Source organism: Spermophilus citellus (genome assembly GCF_964194105.1).
Source record: "Spermophilus citellus genome assembly, chromosome: 4".
NCBI lineage: Eukaryota > Metazoa > Chordata > Mammalia > Rodentia > Sciuridae > Spermophilus > Spermophilus citellus.
Genome location: NC_138185.1, coordinates 181,454,617 through 181,470,397, shown reverse-complemented (window position 1 = coordinate 181,470,397; position 15,781 = coordinate 181,454,617). Strand labels below are relative to the sequence as shown.

Here is a 15,781-nt window from a genome sequence, read left to right as displayed (position 1 = left end):
GCCAATCGAAACAAAGTAATATCTCTCGAAATCTTTTGTGAGAGATGAACAGAAGAAAAGCGGCGCTGTGCCCCGGAAACGGAAGTGTTTCCTCTTCCAGAAAGGCTGGACTACGCCGAGTGATGACGTCTCCTCATTGGGCGGAAGGTTCGGTGGCAGTCGTCGGTCTTCCAGCTGGTGGGAGTTGGCGTCGCGGTGTTGGGCTCTTGGACCCTAGTTTATGCAGTTCGGGGAGTTGGGTTGTGGGATCTTATCTTTCTGTCTGCTCCCACCTTTCCTGGGTTGCCATTCACGGCCTGGGGCTTCGAGGAGGACTCTCCGGCCCTTAGGGCCACGGCGTTAGCAGTGCTTTTTGCGGTAAGTGTGTGCTTTTACCCTTCTGCAGACTACAGAGGGAAAGGTAGGGCTGTCTCCAACCCTGTTGAGTGGTCGAGAGACTTCGGAGGGAGTGACGTTCTCTCGCCACTAGCCGTCGTGTCACGGAGGCTGATGTGTTTTGGCTTTTTATCTACTGTCCTCCAGTAGAAATTTAGTAAAACGTGCTTGGACCCTTTAAGTTGGCTTCAGATTTACCTGGGCCAATAAGATGAAGGTATTTGTAGGTTTGACTTTAGTGTTTGCTTTCTTGAACAAGAATTTAGATGTGGCTACTTCCCCCAAAACCTTTGGATGTGTACCGGATTTTATTTTCCTTTGTATTTGTAGCGCTTAACACTTTGTCCTGCATGTAGTAGACATAAGATACTGTGCCATTTGACACTATTGACCATCCATTTTTTTGAAACTCCTCTATTGGTTTTCTTGATGCCGTGTTTACTTGATTCTTTCATATGCTTAGTTCGACGGAATATTTACTCGTTCTTAAATTTAGGGATACAGAAGTGAATTACACAAACCCTGCTATTGAGAAGCTAATAGTACAGGAAAAGAGAGGCATTTAAGTGTACATTATATCAAGACGAATAAAGAGGGTTGGGGTTGTAGCTCAAGGTAGAGCACTTGCCTAGTACGTGTGAGACACTTGAGTTTGATGTGCCTTTGGGGGAGGGGAAAGGAATTAGTAAACACTTCTATCCCTTTGGTTTATTTTACTCTTAGTTAACTCTTAGAGTAAACATCTTATTGGCCCAGGTAAATCTGAAGCCATCTTAAAGGTTCCCAGCACGCTTTACTAAATTTCTACTGGAGGACACTAGATAAAAAGCCAGAGCACAACTCTCTTTTTAGTTGCTATAAATGCTATAAGCCATGGTCTTCCACAGTCTTACCTTGAGAGTTCTCATCTTCATCTATGACTTCTGTGACATCATCATTATGCAATCATTTCCAAACCTTTTCTTTAGCTTCCATCTCATGAAAATTCTGTACTTTCTGCAGACTCAATAGGTCAAAAACCTGTTGAGTCTATCTTCCTTTTTTCCTTTTTTCACTATGATGTGTATTATAAAAAGTCTACAAAAGAAGTGATTCTCAGAGTTTTTGAGTTTTTTACCCTTGTTAATTAAGTTTTGTTATATGAATGTTCAGTTTAGAAAAGGATAAGCTGAACAGATGCAGTGGCACATACCTGCAATCCCAGCTACTTGGGAGGTTGAGGCAGAAGGATCACAAGTTCAAGACCAGCCTCAGCAACTTAGGGACACTCTGTTTCAAAAAAAAAAAAAAAAAAAAATCAAAGGGGCTGGGATGTAGCTCAGTGGTAAAGTGCCCTGATAGCACAAAAAAAGGGGTAAGCTGGATGGGGTGGCATGTGCTGCACCTATATTCCTAACTACTTTTATAGGCTGAGGCAGGTGGTCTGAGTTGGAGAGGAGCCTGAGCAAGTAGTGATGCTGTCTCAAAATAACAAAACAAGGGTAATAAGGACTGTGGTTGTGGCTCAGTGGCAGAGTGCTTGTCTAGTACATGTGAGGCATTGGGTTCAATCCTCAGCACCACATAAAAATAAAAAAAAAAAGATTTTGTGTCCATGTATAACTAAAAATTCTAAAAAGGTAATAAAATGAATGCTTAATGAATTAATATCAAACTTAAGTGAATATCAAATTAAATAGTAGATCATTACAAATAACCCTTAAGGCTTTTGCACCTTTTCTCCATTGAGTGTTCTTTTTAACTTTCAAACCAGCTTCTCCTTTTGCTTTCCATTTTTTGGTTAATGGCATCACTAGCCATCTTTTCTCCTTCACCTTCTACTGGCATTTGGTCATGAGTTTCTGTAGATTCAGCTTCATGGGTTAGTTCTTGATTCTAGCACCTTCTTGCAATTTGCCTTATTTTCCCCTGGCTTATACTCACAAGTTTTACTAGGTTTCTGGAGTATGGCTAGTGTTTGTAGTCTTCCAATTCTTGAGTTTTTCTTCCTCAGATATATTTGTTACATTGTTTGTAAAGATATGTTTTTATATTATTATTATTATTATTTTGAGACAGGGTCTTGTTATATTGCTCAGGTTGGCCTTGAATTCCTGGGCTTAATTTATCCTCTGCCTCATCCTCCTCAGTGGCTGGGACAAATACCACTAGCCTAAAGATATTTTTAAGTGATTGAAAAAAAATCCATTCCCATATTTCCTTTGAGGAGTGTTTCTTAATGCAGTGATTGGTAACACTGGCATTTCAGGGTAGACAGTAAATTAGTTTTTCAAAATATAAATGCCTTGTTTTGCTTTCCTAATCAAGAATTTAGGTAAGGCTGTTTCTCCAAAGATCTCTTTCTTAGTTACCATCCCATCCCTAAGGATTCTCGCTGAGCATTTACTTTTTAGCCTTTGTTTAAGTGTATATATACTTAGAGACCATTGCTTGAGCATATGCCTCTTATACCTCCTCCTCTTTCAATTACCTTCTCTTTTATTACCCTTTTTTTACTAATTGAACTTTTATATACTTTTTTTCTGTCCTTCAATTATGAAGAGTTGTGTAGTGTTATTTTTAATATTAAAATAAGTTTTAAAATTTGAAAACCAATTATTTTAATTAAAGAGAATTTTTTGATATTTCCTGCCATGATTGAATATAACCTTTGGTGCAAAATTAGGGGAGGGGAGTTTGTGGTAGTTGATAAGGGAGTTGTCAACTTCTGAAATTGCCAAGGGAGTCTTCTTTGTATTAAACTGATGTTGATTTATTGATTTGAAGTTAGAACTTTTCTCATTCTGGGACAATTTCTGCAGCATACAGTAGGTGTTTAATGAATAAATGAATACCAGTGACAACCCCTAGCCTTTTGACAATACTGTTCAAAGTTTTCATATGGAGCACTTTGGAAAATAACTTTCCTCTTGACTTAAAAAATAATAGTCTTGGGCTGGAGCTGTAGCTCAGTGGTAGAGCTTGCCTAGTATGTGTGAGGCACTGGGTTTGATACTTAGCACCATATAAAAATAAATAAATAAATTTAAAGGCCTACAGTCTATCTCCAATTACAAAAGAAAAAAAAAAAGGTCTTAGTGTGGTGGTATGCAAGTGTAGTTCCAGCTACTCAGGAGGCCAAGGCAGGAAGATTGCCTGAGCCTAGGAAGTTAAAGCCAGTCTGGGCATCATACTGAGACCCCATCTTAAAAATATATATATATCTTAATCCTTAGTAAAAAATTGGATATTATACAAATAGATAAGATGATAAAAAATTTCAAGTTACTTGTTGAGTGCCATCCGGGCACTTGTAATTGGCAGTAAATGTTAAGTATTCCAGAGATGACAAATGATATATATGTTTTATTAAAACAAAGTGCTTATATTGTACAGTTCACCTAAAGTATACATTTTGAAGATTTTAGTGTATTTACAGTTGTGCAAGCATTATATAACGAATTTTAGAACGTTTCATCACCCCATGAAGAAACCCCATATGCATTAACAGTACTCTCCATTTTATTTCATTTCCTGAACTCTAAGCAACTATTTATCTACTCTTTGTTTCTATAGATTTGCCTATTCTGAACATTTTTAAAATATATTTTTAGTTGTAGATGGACATATTCCATTATTTATTTATTTATTTTAAAATATTTATCTATTTATTTATTAGTTGTAGTTGGACACAATACCTTATTTTACTCATTTTTATGTGGTGCTGAGGCTTGAACCCAGGGCCCCGAATGTGCTAGGCAAGCGCTCTACCACTGAGCCACAACTCCAGCCCCTATTTTATTTATTTTTATGTGGTGCTGAGAATAGAACTCAGTGCCTCATACATGCTAGGTAAGCACTCTGCCATTGAGATACAACCCCAGCCCCTGATTATTTTGTATAAATGAAATATAGTTTTTCGTGACTGACTTCTTTCTGTTAGCACATTTTCAAGATTCATACATGTTGTATGTATGCAATACTGCATTTCTTTTTATTGCCTATTGATATTCCATTCTTTGAATCCTATTTTGAAACAAGGTCTTGCTAAATCATTGAGGTTAGCCTGAAACTTGCAATCCTATTGTCCTAGCCTCCTGAATAGTGATTAAAGGTGTGCACCACTGCGACCAGCTGTTTCCACTTTTTGACTATTATGAATAATGCTGCTAAGACCATTCACGAAAAAGTTTTTATTTGGATGTGTATTCCTTTCTCTTGGATATGGATATAGGAGTGCTGTGTTTAACATTTTGAGGAATTGCCAAGTGTTTCCTAAAAGACTGTACCACTTTGCCACGAGCAGTGTATGAAGGTTCTGATTTCTCTACATCCATGCCTACGTGTGTTTTGTTTTTTTGATTATAGCTGTCCTAGCTGGGCGGCTGTGGCGCACGCCTGTAATCCCAGCGGCTGGGGAGGCTGAGACAAGAGAATTGCGAATTCAAAGCCAGTCTCAGCATCATTGAGGTGCTTAGCAACTCGGTGAGACCCTGTTTCTAAATAAAATACAAAATAGGGCTGGAGATATAGCTCAGTGGTTGAGTGTCCCTGAGTTCAATCCTCAGTACCCCTGCCACAGGGGGGGGAAAAAAAAGATATAGCTATCCTAGTAAGTATAAAATGATATCTTATAATTTTGATTTATGATTCCTTGATAAGGGTAGTGTTCTGTTTTAGATTTTTTTTTGAGTTTATTTTTTGTGGTCCTGTTTTTCACAAAATGAACTGTAATATATATATATAATTCCTGTATATATTTTGTAGTGTGCTTTTTCATTAAAGCATATTTTAGCACTATCAAGCATATTTTAGAAAATAACTTCTCTCATTTCTGCTTCCTTCTCTGCTTCTCCCCAAACCATAATTTTGTGAAAACTTATCTAAATTATGTGCCTAGAAAATAAAATCTGTAGGGATATACAGCATATTATTATTTGTTGTTACCAGGGATGGGAGTGGATAGGATTAGGGGAATTAAATTTTCTATCTTATATTGCTGTTAATACTTGAATTTTTATAATGAACATGAATCCTCTTATAATTATAAAACATAAAGGTGAATTATTTCCTTGGAGGAATAAGTAGATTTAACTTTTATCAGGTAAAATTCTGATAGGTGCTGTGGGCATGTGTGAATGTACTACAGTGACTTCCACCTTCATGTATACATATAAGGCACTAATATGTAAAATCAATAAATAGATGGGGGGAGAGCCACTGGAGAGAAGAAGGGGAAGCAGGGAGAAGGAAGGAAGGGAGAGGTACTAAGGACTGAAATGGACAGATTATATTCCATGATGTACGATTATGTCAAAACAAACCCAATATTAGCAACAATGCACTAATAAAAACATAAAAATTACCTACAGCTATATTTTTCACTAGATTTTCTTTTCTGTGGTTCTAGACTCTGAATACATATATATATTTTTTAAATACCTTTATTTTTATAGTGAGGTAAACAAATATTGGGTATAAGCTTTTGAATAGTTTAGAGAAATATACTGTGTAGAAGAATGTTTATGAAAATAATTTATATATTTAATTCCTGAGTCTTATTGATTTTAAAAGTTAGTTTTTCTCAAGGGATTAGAAGAACTTAAGGGTTTTGTTGTGATAGGATTTGAAATTTCTAAACATTTGTGTCTGTATGGTCTCAGATCCGGCAAGGTTCTTGCAAGATATATTTATAATTGTTTATGTAGAGAAAGGTGGCTTTTTTGACACTGTAACTCTTATTGAGTGACAACTAGGTACTAAATGTAAAATTGGCGCTAAAATCTTTTACTAAATATAAAAGACTCCAGTGGTTCCTCCATAATGGGACAGGCACTTTAGTAGGCAGTTCAAAAATTTCTAGCTTACACTTTGGATGATACAGGGAGAGCTACTTGATATCATTCAAGAAAGAATAGAAGTAAGTAGTTAATATTCTAGGCACCCTCAGACAGTTTTATACATACTATCTCATTTAGTCCTCACAGCAGCTGTGCAGGGTAGACTACCTTGATAATGGTATTATCTCCATTTGCAGGTGAGGAAAGTGAGGCTCAGAGAGATTAAGTAACTTGCCCAAAGTCACACAGCCATTATATAACAGAGCTGGGATTTGAAACCAAGTCTGTCAGACTCCAAAGCCCATGCTCTTTCCAGTACTTCACATTGAGCAGGTAAGTAGGATACTTGGCCGTGAGATTGCCTTACTTAGGGAATCCCAGACTTGAGCCTTTTTCTGTCATTGACTCACTCCTAGTCAGCCTCCTATTAGAAGAATCTGTGACTTGGGCCAAGATCAGTACTTGTACGTTACTGATCATAGTGATACTTTTCAGCTCTTTCTGGACATGGCAGTTACTCTTCCATGAAGAGGAACATAGCCAGGTGCAGTGGTGCTTGCCTATCCCAAGCGACTCAAGAGGCTAAGGCAGGAGGATCACAGGTTTGAGGCCAGCATTAGCAACTTAAGTGAAGTCCTAAGTAACTTAGTGAGACCTTGTCTCAAAATAAAAAGGGGTGGGGATGCATCTCTATGGAAAAGCACCCTGGGTTCAATCCCCAGTACTCTGCCCAAAAAAGAAAAAAAAAATTCAAAATATGATTTTTTTCTTTTATAACATAGCAGCAAAATTTGTCCCTTGAATTTGCCACCAGGGTATTTGACCCTATTGGTTTAAGCATTATTTGTATTCTAGAACTTTAGGCTGTGTAACTAAAGGCTATAGAGAATCATATTGGATTTTTTGGTAGGGAGATGACTGTTCTGTTTCTTAAACTGCTTATTTCAAAATTATTAAGAGGGTGGAATGAGATAATAGGTGTTAAATCCTAGGAAGTACTATATAGTAATTACTTGCTATTCTAAAATCCCCAATTTAAATCCATTTTTTGTGTGAAATTCTAGCATTAAAAATTTATAGGTAACATCTATAATTTTTTTTTAGTTAGCCAGGAGAATTTTGAATGAGTTTTTGAGTCGTAAATTGCTCCAACTATTTGGTTTTAGCTATTAACAACAACAAAAAAGTATTTTGCTTTTAGTGTGCATTTTAGAACAAGTAATAGTTAACTTTTAAGTATCTTATTGGAAATGCATGGAGGGAAATTTTGAAAAGTTATAATAAATAATGACAAATGACTATTAAATGTACAATGTCAGTTACTTAGATCATTGAATGTCTTTTGACTTGTTATCTGTATTAGTGTATTTTAGTGGCCTTTAAGAGTTATTTGTAAGGCTGGGGTTGTGGCTCAGTGGTAGAGTGCTCACCTAGCATGTGTGAGACGCATTGGGTTCGATCCTCAGAACCATATAAAAAAGAATTTAAAAAGAGTTATTTGTAATGCTTTTCATAACTTTGGTCCCTGGTCTTGCTTTTTCCCAATTGCATTAAATATTTCATTCATTCATAAAGTTCATTGTCATTAAGGATTGAGGATAGGTAAAGCAGTGAGATCACAGGAGACAGCAAAAGAGTCAAAAATTCCTGCCTCGTGCAGCTTACATTTCAGTAGGGGGACTATAGACCACATGTGATATAAATAAATCATATATAAGTTGATAATAGGAAAAATAAAGGGAGGAGGAGTTACAGTTTAAATAAGTGATTAGATCAGAAAGAGCCTGCCAGCTAGTACTACAACCCAGAGGTGAAAATAGCAGCCACAGCAAAGTGGTATGAATAAAGTGAAAGGTGTGTATGTACATATTTGAGGATGCCTTACAGTTCATTTTGAGGACTTTACCTTTGTATGCAATGGGAAATTATTGAAATTTTAAGCAGAATTAAAGTTTAGACACTAGAGTTTTCAGAAACAGATCTTTGGAAGTTGTGGAGAAAACACTGGGTGAAAGATATTATTAGGTATTCTTATTTTTCTATTGAAGTGTGCAGGTTTTTATAATGAGAAGTATTTTAAAATATTCTGCTAAATGTCACAAAGAAATTTTTCAGTTTGAAAGAGACATTTAATATGGATAGTTAGCCAGGTTCAGTGGCTCATGTCTTTAATCCCAGCTACTTGGGAGGCTGAGGCTGGAGATTTGCAAGTTCCAGGCCAGCTTCTGCAATTTAGCAAGACCCTGCTTCCAAAAAGGGTGGAGGAAGCAGCTGGGGATATAGCTTTGTGGTGAAGCACCCCCTAGGTTCAATCTCCAGTTTAAAAAAAAAAGGAAAAAGAAAAAAGTAATAATATGGGCAGTTAGCTTTTTTTAAATGGTGATCTTTTATGACATGATCTCTAAAAAAGTTAATTGTGGTGTCATCAATAGGATTATATTACTCCTGGTAACAGTGGTAAAGGAGATGAATTGAAACATCTGATCTTATTACTTCCATTAAGAATATTTACTTAAGAATTGATAATTACATAGATTAATGAATATGGTATAAGAAATAAATGCTGGATTTTCCCATGAAGTAGAGTTCCTTTCAGTTTAAACAACCATTTAATTGTAAAATGGGGTAAGCATATTTTTTTTCAATTTCATGAAGTGTTGGTGGGAATTGTTTTTAATTTCTAAATTACTTAAGTTTTGAGTGGAAGTATAATGTATAATTCAGAGCTCAGTCTGGGATATCTCTTTGCTATGTTAGGCTCTACAGTGCATTTTCCCTTCCTGTCCCTTCCTTCTTGACTTGCCTTACCTATCTACTCTCTGTGGTGAATGAGTCAGCTATTTTATTCCAATTTTAATCTGCTATGCCCTCTGTTGATGACATCAAGTGTGAATAATCTTAGTTCACTAAATTAGACTAGATTATCTTCCAAGGTTTACCAAAACAATTGTTTTGAACACTTAATGTTTTTATTAATATTGCTTATATTGGACAATTGACATCTTATTTCACAGCCTTGTTTTACAACCTTAATTTCCTATGTAGCCTTCTGTCCTGAACAGAATATTTTTACTGTCCCCCAAATAAAGCTCAATAATCTTTAAGTAGAATGCAAATATGTTCCAGACTCCTAGGTCTTCATTTCTGGTTATGCCATTCCATGCTTCTCAAATTCCCTTTTGTCCCCCTCTCTGTTTATCCAAATCTACCTGTATTTTAGTACCAAATTCCAATAAACCCTTAGACTAAAATGTTTTTTCTTCTTTTGGATTTTTATAGAGTTGATCATTCACAGTTCACCTTAGTCTCTGTTGCTAGTTTTGAGCCATTACTTCACTGTAATTTGCCAGGGTTCTCTAGAGAAACGGAACCAATAGGTGCTGTGTGTGGGTGGGAGGCGGGGGGTGAGGTGGAGTGGTGGTGATAATAGATGTTATAGGGAATTGGCTCAGGCAATTTTGGAAGCTGAGAAGTCCCAAGATCTGCAGGATGAGTTGGCAAGCTGGAGACCTAGGAGGGCCAAATATGTATTTCTAGTCCAAAGGCTAGCAGGCTTGAGATCTAGAAGGGCCAATGTTTCATTTTGAAGACAGGAAAAAGCTGATATCCTAATTTGTAGTGAGGAGAAATTCTCTCTTAGTATTTATTTTGTTCTTCATTCATGTGCCTTGTCTTACCATCTAGCATCTTGAAGGCAGGAAGTACAATTCATATTTGCTCTTTTACCATCTGTAAGTTCTTACATTCTTAACATGTAGTAGATATATCTGTATACTTTATAAGATGATGATGTTTTACAACTGGAAAGGATGTTTGAGGTTATTTTAGAGTGGGGGAATAAGGAACAGCTTTAAAATGGGAAGAGGGATAATAATATATCTTTTTCCTTGGGATTGGAAGAATGAAATGAAATAATATAATTTACGTGGAATCCTTTAGTACATTGCCTGTCACATAGTTAATGGCTCAACAGTTACTTTACTTTGTGCTAGAAAAGTTAAATGATAATTTAATTCTTTTGGCTTAGGAACAAGAATCAAAGTAGTTCAAAGTCTTATAATTTGGGAAATTGTGAAAAAGTGAAATCTGGAGATTTCACTTCTTTTTCTTGCTCTTTTAATTTAAAAATGTACATAGTACATTTAGTTGTTCATATTCACAAGTATGTATTTAATTTGTGATCATGTCATTACTTCCTCAGATTGACATGTTAAATTTGCTGATTCATATCCAAGATTCTAATTAGATATTTAAACATAAGGCATCCTAACAAAGTGACATTTTGATTTTTTGAACATAAGTGTATTAAAGGTGTAGGTTGAAGCTATAGAAACTGAAATTACAGTAATTAAACATTTCAATATTTTAATTTGAACTTAAATATTATTCTTTAGAAGTTGTCAGTCATGGAGAAATAAAATTGCTTCTTTTTATTTCATATATTTTTATTTTTAGAGTTCCTCATAAGCACATCTTAAAGTCTTCAAGATGGTTCTAGCAGACCTTGGAAGAAAAATAACATCAGCATTACGCTCATTGAGCAATGCCACCATTATCAATGAAGAGGTATGTAAAACATTATGTGAAATATATATGATTGTGCATCTTCACTAGCATTGGAGAACTGGATTATTATAATCTGTGTTTATATTTATTTTGATGTAGATTCAATGCTTGTAGATAAAAAAATTTATAGCCAAACCTAGTGCAGTGATTTGAGTCCTAGTGATTTGGGAGGTTGAATGAGGAGAATCACAAGTTTGAAACCAGCCTGTGCAACTTAGTGAGAACCCTGCCTCTAAATAAATAAATAAACTGGGCATGTAGCTCAGTGGTAAAATGCCCTTGGTTCAATCACCAATATTATAAAAAAACAACAACAACAACAAAAAACCCTATAGCTTGATAATAGTAAATAGTATTTTTCATCAAGAAATCAACTGTCCTACTGTTGTTTCATCTTTCTATACAGAACTTAAACAAAAATGACCTTAACTTACATGTAAAAAAGAACATCTTTTGAAATTGACTTAAATCTGGAAGTGTACTTTTGCTTTCCATCTTGATGTAGACCTAAAACTCTGCTTCTTTCTTCCTTCATCTTTCTTCCCACCTGGGATTGAACTCAGGAGCATTCAACCACTGAGCGACATCCTCAGGCCTATTTTGAATTTTATTTAGTGACAGGGTCTCACTGAGTTGCTTAGCACCTTGCTGTTGCTGAGGCTGGCTTTGAACTCTTGATTCTCCTTCTTCAGCCTCCCAAGCAGGTGGGATTACAGGTGTCCACCACCACTGGGCCTGGCTATTCTGCTTCTTTCTTCTTTGCTATGTATGTGCTTTTCTGATTTTTCTCAGTGACTTTTAATTAACATTTTTCTTATAAAAGGCTAGCATTTTTTTCTTGGTTTCTTTATTTTCTCTGAAATCCTTATTCACTTTTTTAGAGATTTTATAACTCCTTATATAGCATGTCTGAAATACCTTTCTTCCTGGTTTTAATGTTTTAAGATACTATATTTCTTCTTTTTCTTTTTATCCTACTTATCTTTATGGCTTATTAATTGAAAAGAGATGATTATAGTCTACAAGTATACTTATTATTATGTAGTAATAATGGAAACAGTACTGAATTTCATGTTAGAAGACCTTGATTAGAGTCCCACTTCAGCCATTTTTAGTAGCTGTGCAATGTGAATTTGGGTACATCAACTTTCATATTTCTTAATATATAAAATGGGAAAATAGCATTTACTTTACAAAATAATTTTAAAGACTATATGAGCTAATAGATTAAAAGTACTTTCTAAGCCAGGTGCGATGGCGCACACCTATAATCCCAGTGGCTTGGGAGGCTAAGGCAAAGGAGTGTGAGTTCAAAGCTATCCTTAGCAATTTAGCAACTCAGCAAGAACCTGTCTCTACATAAAATTTAAAAAGCTCTGGGGATATGGTTTAGTGGTTAAGTGCCCCTGGGTTCAATCCTGAATACCAGAAAAACCAAAAAAACTTTCTAACCAGGTTCAGGGGTGCAAGCCTGTAATTCCAGTGACTCAGGAGGCTGAGGCAGGAGGATTGCCAAGTTTGAGGCCAGCCTCAACAACTTAGTAAGAAAGCCCCTTTTTCAAAATTAAGAAAAAATAAAAAGATGTGGAGATATAGGTCAATGGTAAAGTGCCCCTGGGTTTGATCCCTAATACTTAAGAAAGTATCTTTATATTTTTATTTTTTTATCAACACTTTAGCAAACTAATGGAAGTAAATAATTTTGAGACTATCTTAGAGATCACATAGTCCAGCCTCTCATTTAATAGAAACAGAAAGTTGGTTTTGAAACAGAAAGTAGGTTTCACATGTTTGTTTATTGGACAAACCAGAGTAGAATCCTGCCTGCCTGCCCCTCCAATTCCTCATATAGGGTTTTCTAATAATTTGTATTAAATAAATCATAACTTAAACCATTATTTAGTCTTATAATCCAGAATAAATAAAATAATAGCTTTCCAAACAGTTTTCCCTGTTGAAAATATTGTAGCCCTTATTCTCTTTTTATTAATAGTAAGAAAAAGGAAACCTGAGAATTGCTTGTTGGAAATAGAACAGCATCTGTTTCTTGAATTAGCAGCTTTTCTGTTCTTGTATTATTTTGCTAGCAGGTTAATAGGGAAAAATCCCCCTAATGAAAAATCAAGTCCAGTTTTATCAGACCCCTTTAATGAAGAAAAGAAAAACTTGATAACCCTCTATAGGGCAAATTAAGTGAAGGGAAGGAGAGAATTCATTCAGAAAGTATTTAAGGCCCTCATTTTTTCAGACAGGTTTGCTGGTACCAAGGATAAAATAGTGTGTAAATAAGATTAAAATTTCTTTGCTTGTGGAGCTTATATTCTGTTTTATAAAAGAGAGAGAGAGAGAGAGAGAGAGAGTGTGTGTGTGTGTGTGTATGTATGGCTAAACTTCATTTTAAGATGTTATAGTTTATGATCTCTTAAACACAGTGCCTTATAATTCTGTAGATGTATGGTGATAGTGAATTATTAGAGGAGGATAATTTCCTTTGCAATTTTATTCCTCTTATCTGAGTGGAAATAGTTAGACTAGGTAATTTTCTTCTATCACATTTTCCTCTATGGTAGTCCATTTAAGAAAAGCAAATTTTGTGAATATATGCCACTATTTATCATTATCAGAGCTCTTCAGTGACACACACACAGACACACAAACACATAAATGGCAACATCTGTTGTATAGAAACTTCCTTTAGCTTGAATATTGTTTATATTGTTCATGACTTCAATATAGGATAAAATCATGGTGATTAAATATTTGGTATGTAGAACTAAATGGGGTTATCTTATTTTGACAAAAGGATTGGACATTCAATAGTATTTTCTCTCCAAAACTAACTGAAAAACTTTCTCTTGCTGGTGGCACATGTTTGTAATGAAGATCACAAATTGAAGTACAGCCTAAACAACTTAATAAGACTGTCTCAAAATTAAAAAATTAAAAGGCCTAGGATGTAGTTCAATGGTAAAATGCCCTGGGTTCAATCCCCAATATTTCCCCCACCACAAAAAAAAAATCTTTCCTCTAATAGTGTGGTGTTATCTTTATTTGGCTATAGTGACATAGGATAACTGATTAACTATTGTTTTTATGTAATTGAAATCGTACACTGAGTGCTTTAAAATTTTATTTATTTATTTTCAGGTATTAAATGCTATGCTAAAAGAAGTATGTACAGCATTATTAGAAGCGGATGTTAATATTAAACTAGTGAAGCAACTAAGAGAAAATGTTAAGTAAGTTGAATTGGTTAGGTATAAAACAGATAAAACTAAGAAGAGTTTACTGGGATGGGGAGCAATTGGAAAGGTTGGTTTTTTTAGCTTTATTATGGAACATGTCTGCTAAATGGCACTGGAATAGTATAGAGCTTATTTGTTAGAAAACTGCATGGACGTATGTTTTCATAATGATGGTTCAAAGAACAAAGCATGGGGTGGGATATAGCTCTGTTGGTAGAGTGCTTGCTTTGCATGCATAAGGCCCTGGGTTCAATCCCCAGCACAACAAAAACAAAATAAAAAAAAGAAAAAGAAAAAGCCATGTGTAACTTTCATTTTAATTATAGTCTTTTTTATTTTGTTATTCCTTTACTTTGATGTATTCATATTTATTTGGATATATAAGATATTTTAATATAAAAGCCTTTGAACAATTCAGATTCTTTATAGAAAAGTAGTGCGATTTTATATTCTTCAGGGTTAAGATGACATGAACCAAGCTTATTCATTATTGATGAATATTATTCTCTTTGGTTCTCCTTTATGGTATCTCTGTTCGTATTTGATTGAAGGAGTAATGTGTGTGGTTTGGTTATTGTGTTCATTGGAGGAGGCATGGACTGGGCAGGACCCATGGAACAATTTAGGCACCTACATTAACTGCTTGAATTATAGCCCTTATCATGCTTAGCACATCTCTTTTTTCTGCTTTGTCCAGCCTGGGAGTAAACTTAGAATTCGTAGTATTTAAGCATTAAGCATTAGAGGAAGTTGTTAGTCATGTTTTCTCTTATAAGGATGTATAAAATCATGAGCTGCAAGATAAATAAGTAGTATTTTGTAGTCCTTTGAGAGCAAATTAATATTTATACTTATATAATATTTATACCGAAAGTCTTGCATCTAATACTTTATGATATAGTTCTTGATGGTGTAGTCTATAGTAATTATATGCATTTTAGTTAGAAAATTATTAAGATGAATGATTGAATATTCTTAAATTCTGTGAGATAGAAGATTTTTTTAGAATTCCTTATCTGACTTTTCTCTTTGCTGTCCCAAACACCATCATCATGAAGGTCTGCTATTGATCTTGAAGAAATGGCATCTGGTCTTAACAAAAGGAAAATGATTCAACATGCTGTCTTTAAAGAACTCGTGAAGGTAAAATTCTGTCAAGACTACTATGTTTCTTTAGACTCAGTGGGTAAAAGCATGCTAGCACTATAAATGAATACTATTTCAGAATTCTTTCTATTAAAATTTTATGGAATCATCTATGTTAAAATATTAACTGACTGGGTGTGGTGGGGCGTACCTCTAATCTCAGTGGCTCAGGAGGCTGAGGCAGGAGGATTGTGAGTTCAAAGCCAGCCTCAGCAACTTAGCAAGGCTCTAAGCAAGACCCTGTCTCTAAATAAAATATAAAACAAGCTGGGGATGTGGTTCAGGGGTTAGGTGCCCGTGGTTCAATCCCTGGTACTACACACACACACACACACACACACACACACACACACACAAATTAACTGAAAAATTACTAACTTTTCTAAGGTGGTCTATTTTTATTATAGACTTTAGTAAGTACAGAATTCTGAGTATATATTTTAAAAAGCTAGTATTGTGATCTTAGCTGCTTGGGTAGCTGAGGCAGGATTGCAAGTTTGAGGCCAGCCTTGGCAACTTAGTGAAACTCTGTTGAAAAATGAAAAATTGCTGGAGATGTAGCACAGTGGTAGGGTGCCCCTGGATGTAATCCCCAATGCTGGGGTTTGGTTCAGGAGGGAAGCCAAAGTT

The 15,781-nt window shown here is 35.3% G+C and overlaps 1 protein-coding gene across 1 annotated transcript in view; it reads left to right on the top strand.

The window, feature by feature from the left end:
• The first annotated feature begins 135 nt into the window (after window positions 1–135).
• SRP54 (signal recognition particle 54) overlaps window positions 136–15,781 on the top strand; it is a 41,319-nt gene continuing 25,673 nt past the window's right edge. Inside the window, exons 1-4 of the mRNA XM_081291281.1 lie at window positions 136–357; window positions 10,650–10,760; window positions 13,908–13,999; window positions 15,064–15,148. Coding sequence (XP_081147407.1) covers window positions 10,683–10,760; window positions 13,908–13,999; window positions 15,064–15,148 — 255 coding nt within the window. The 5' untranslated portion in view covers window positions 136–357; window positions 10,650–10,682. The remainder of the gene's footprint in view (window positions 358–10,649; window positions 10,761–13,907; window positions 14,000–15,063; window positions 15,149–15,781) is intronic.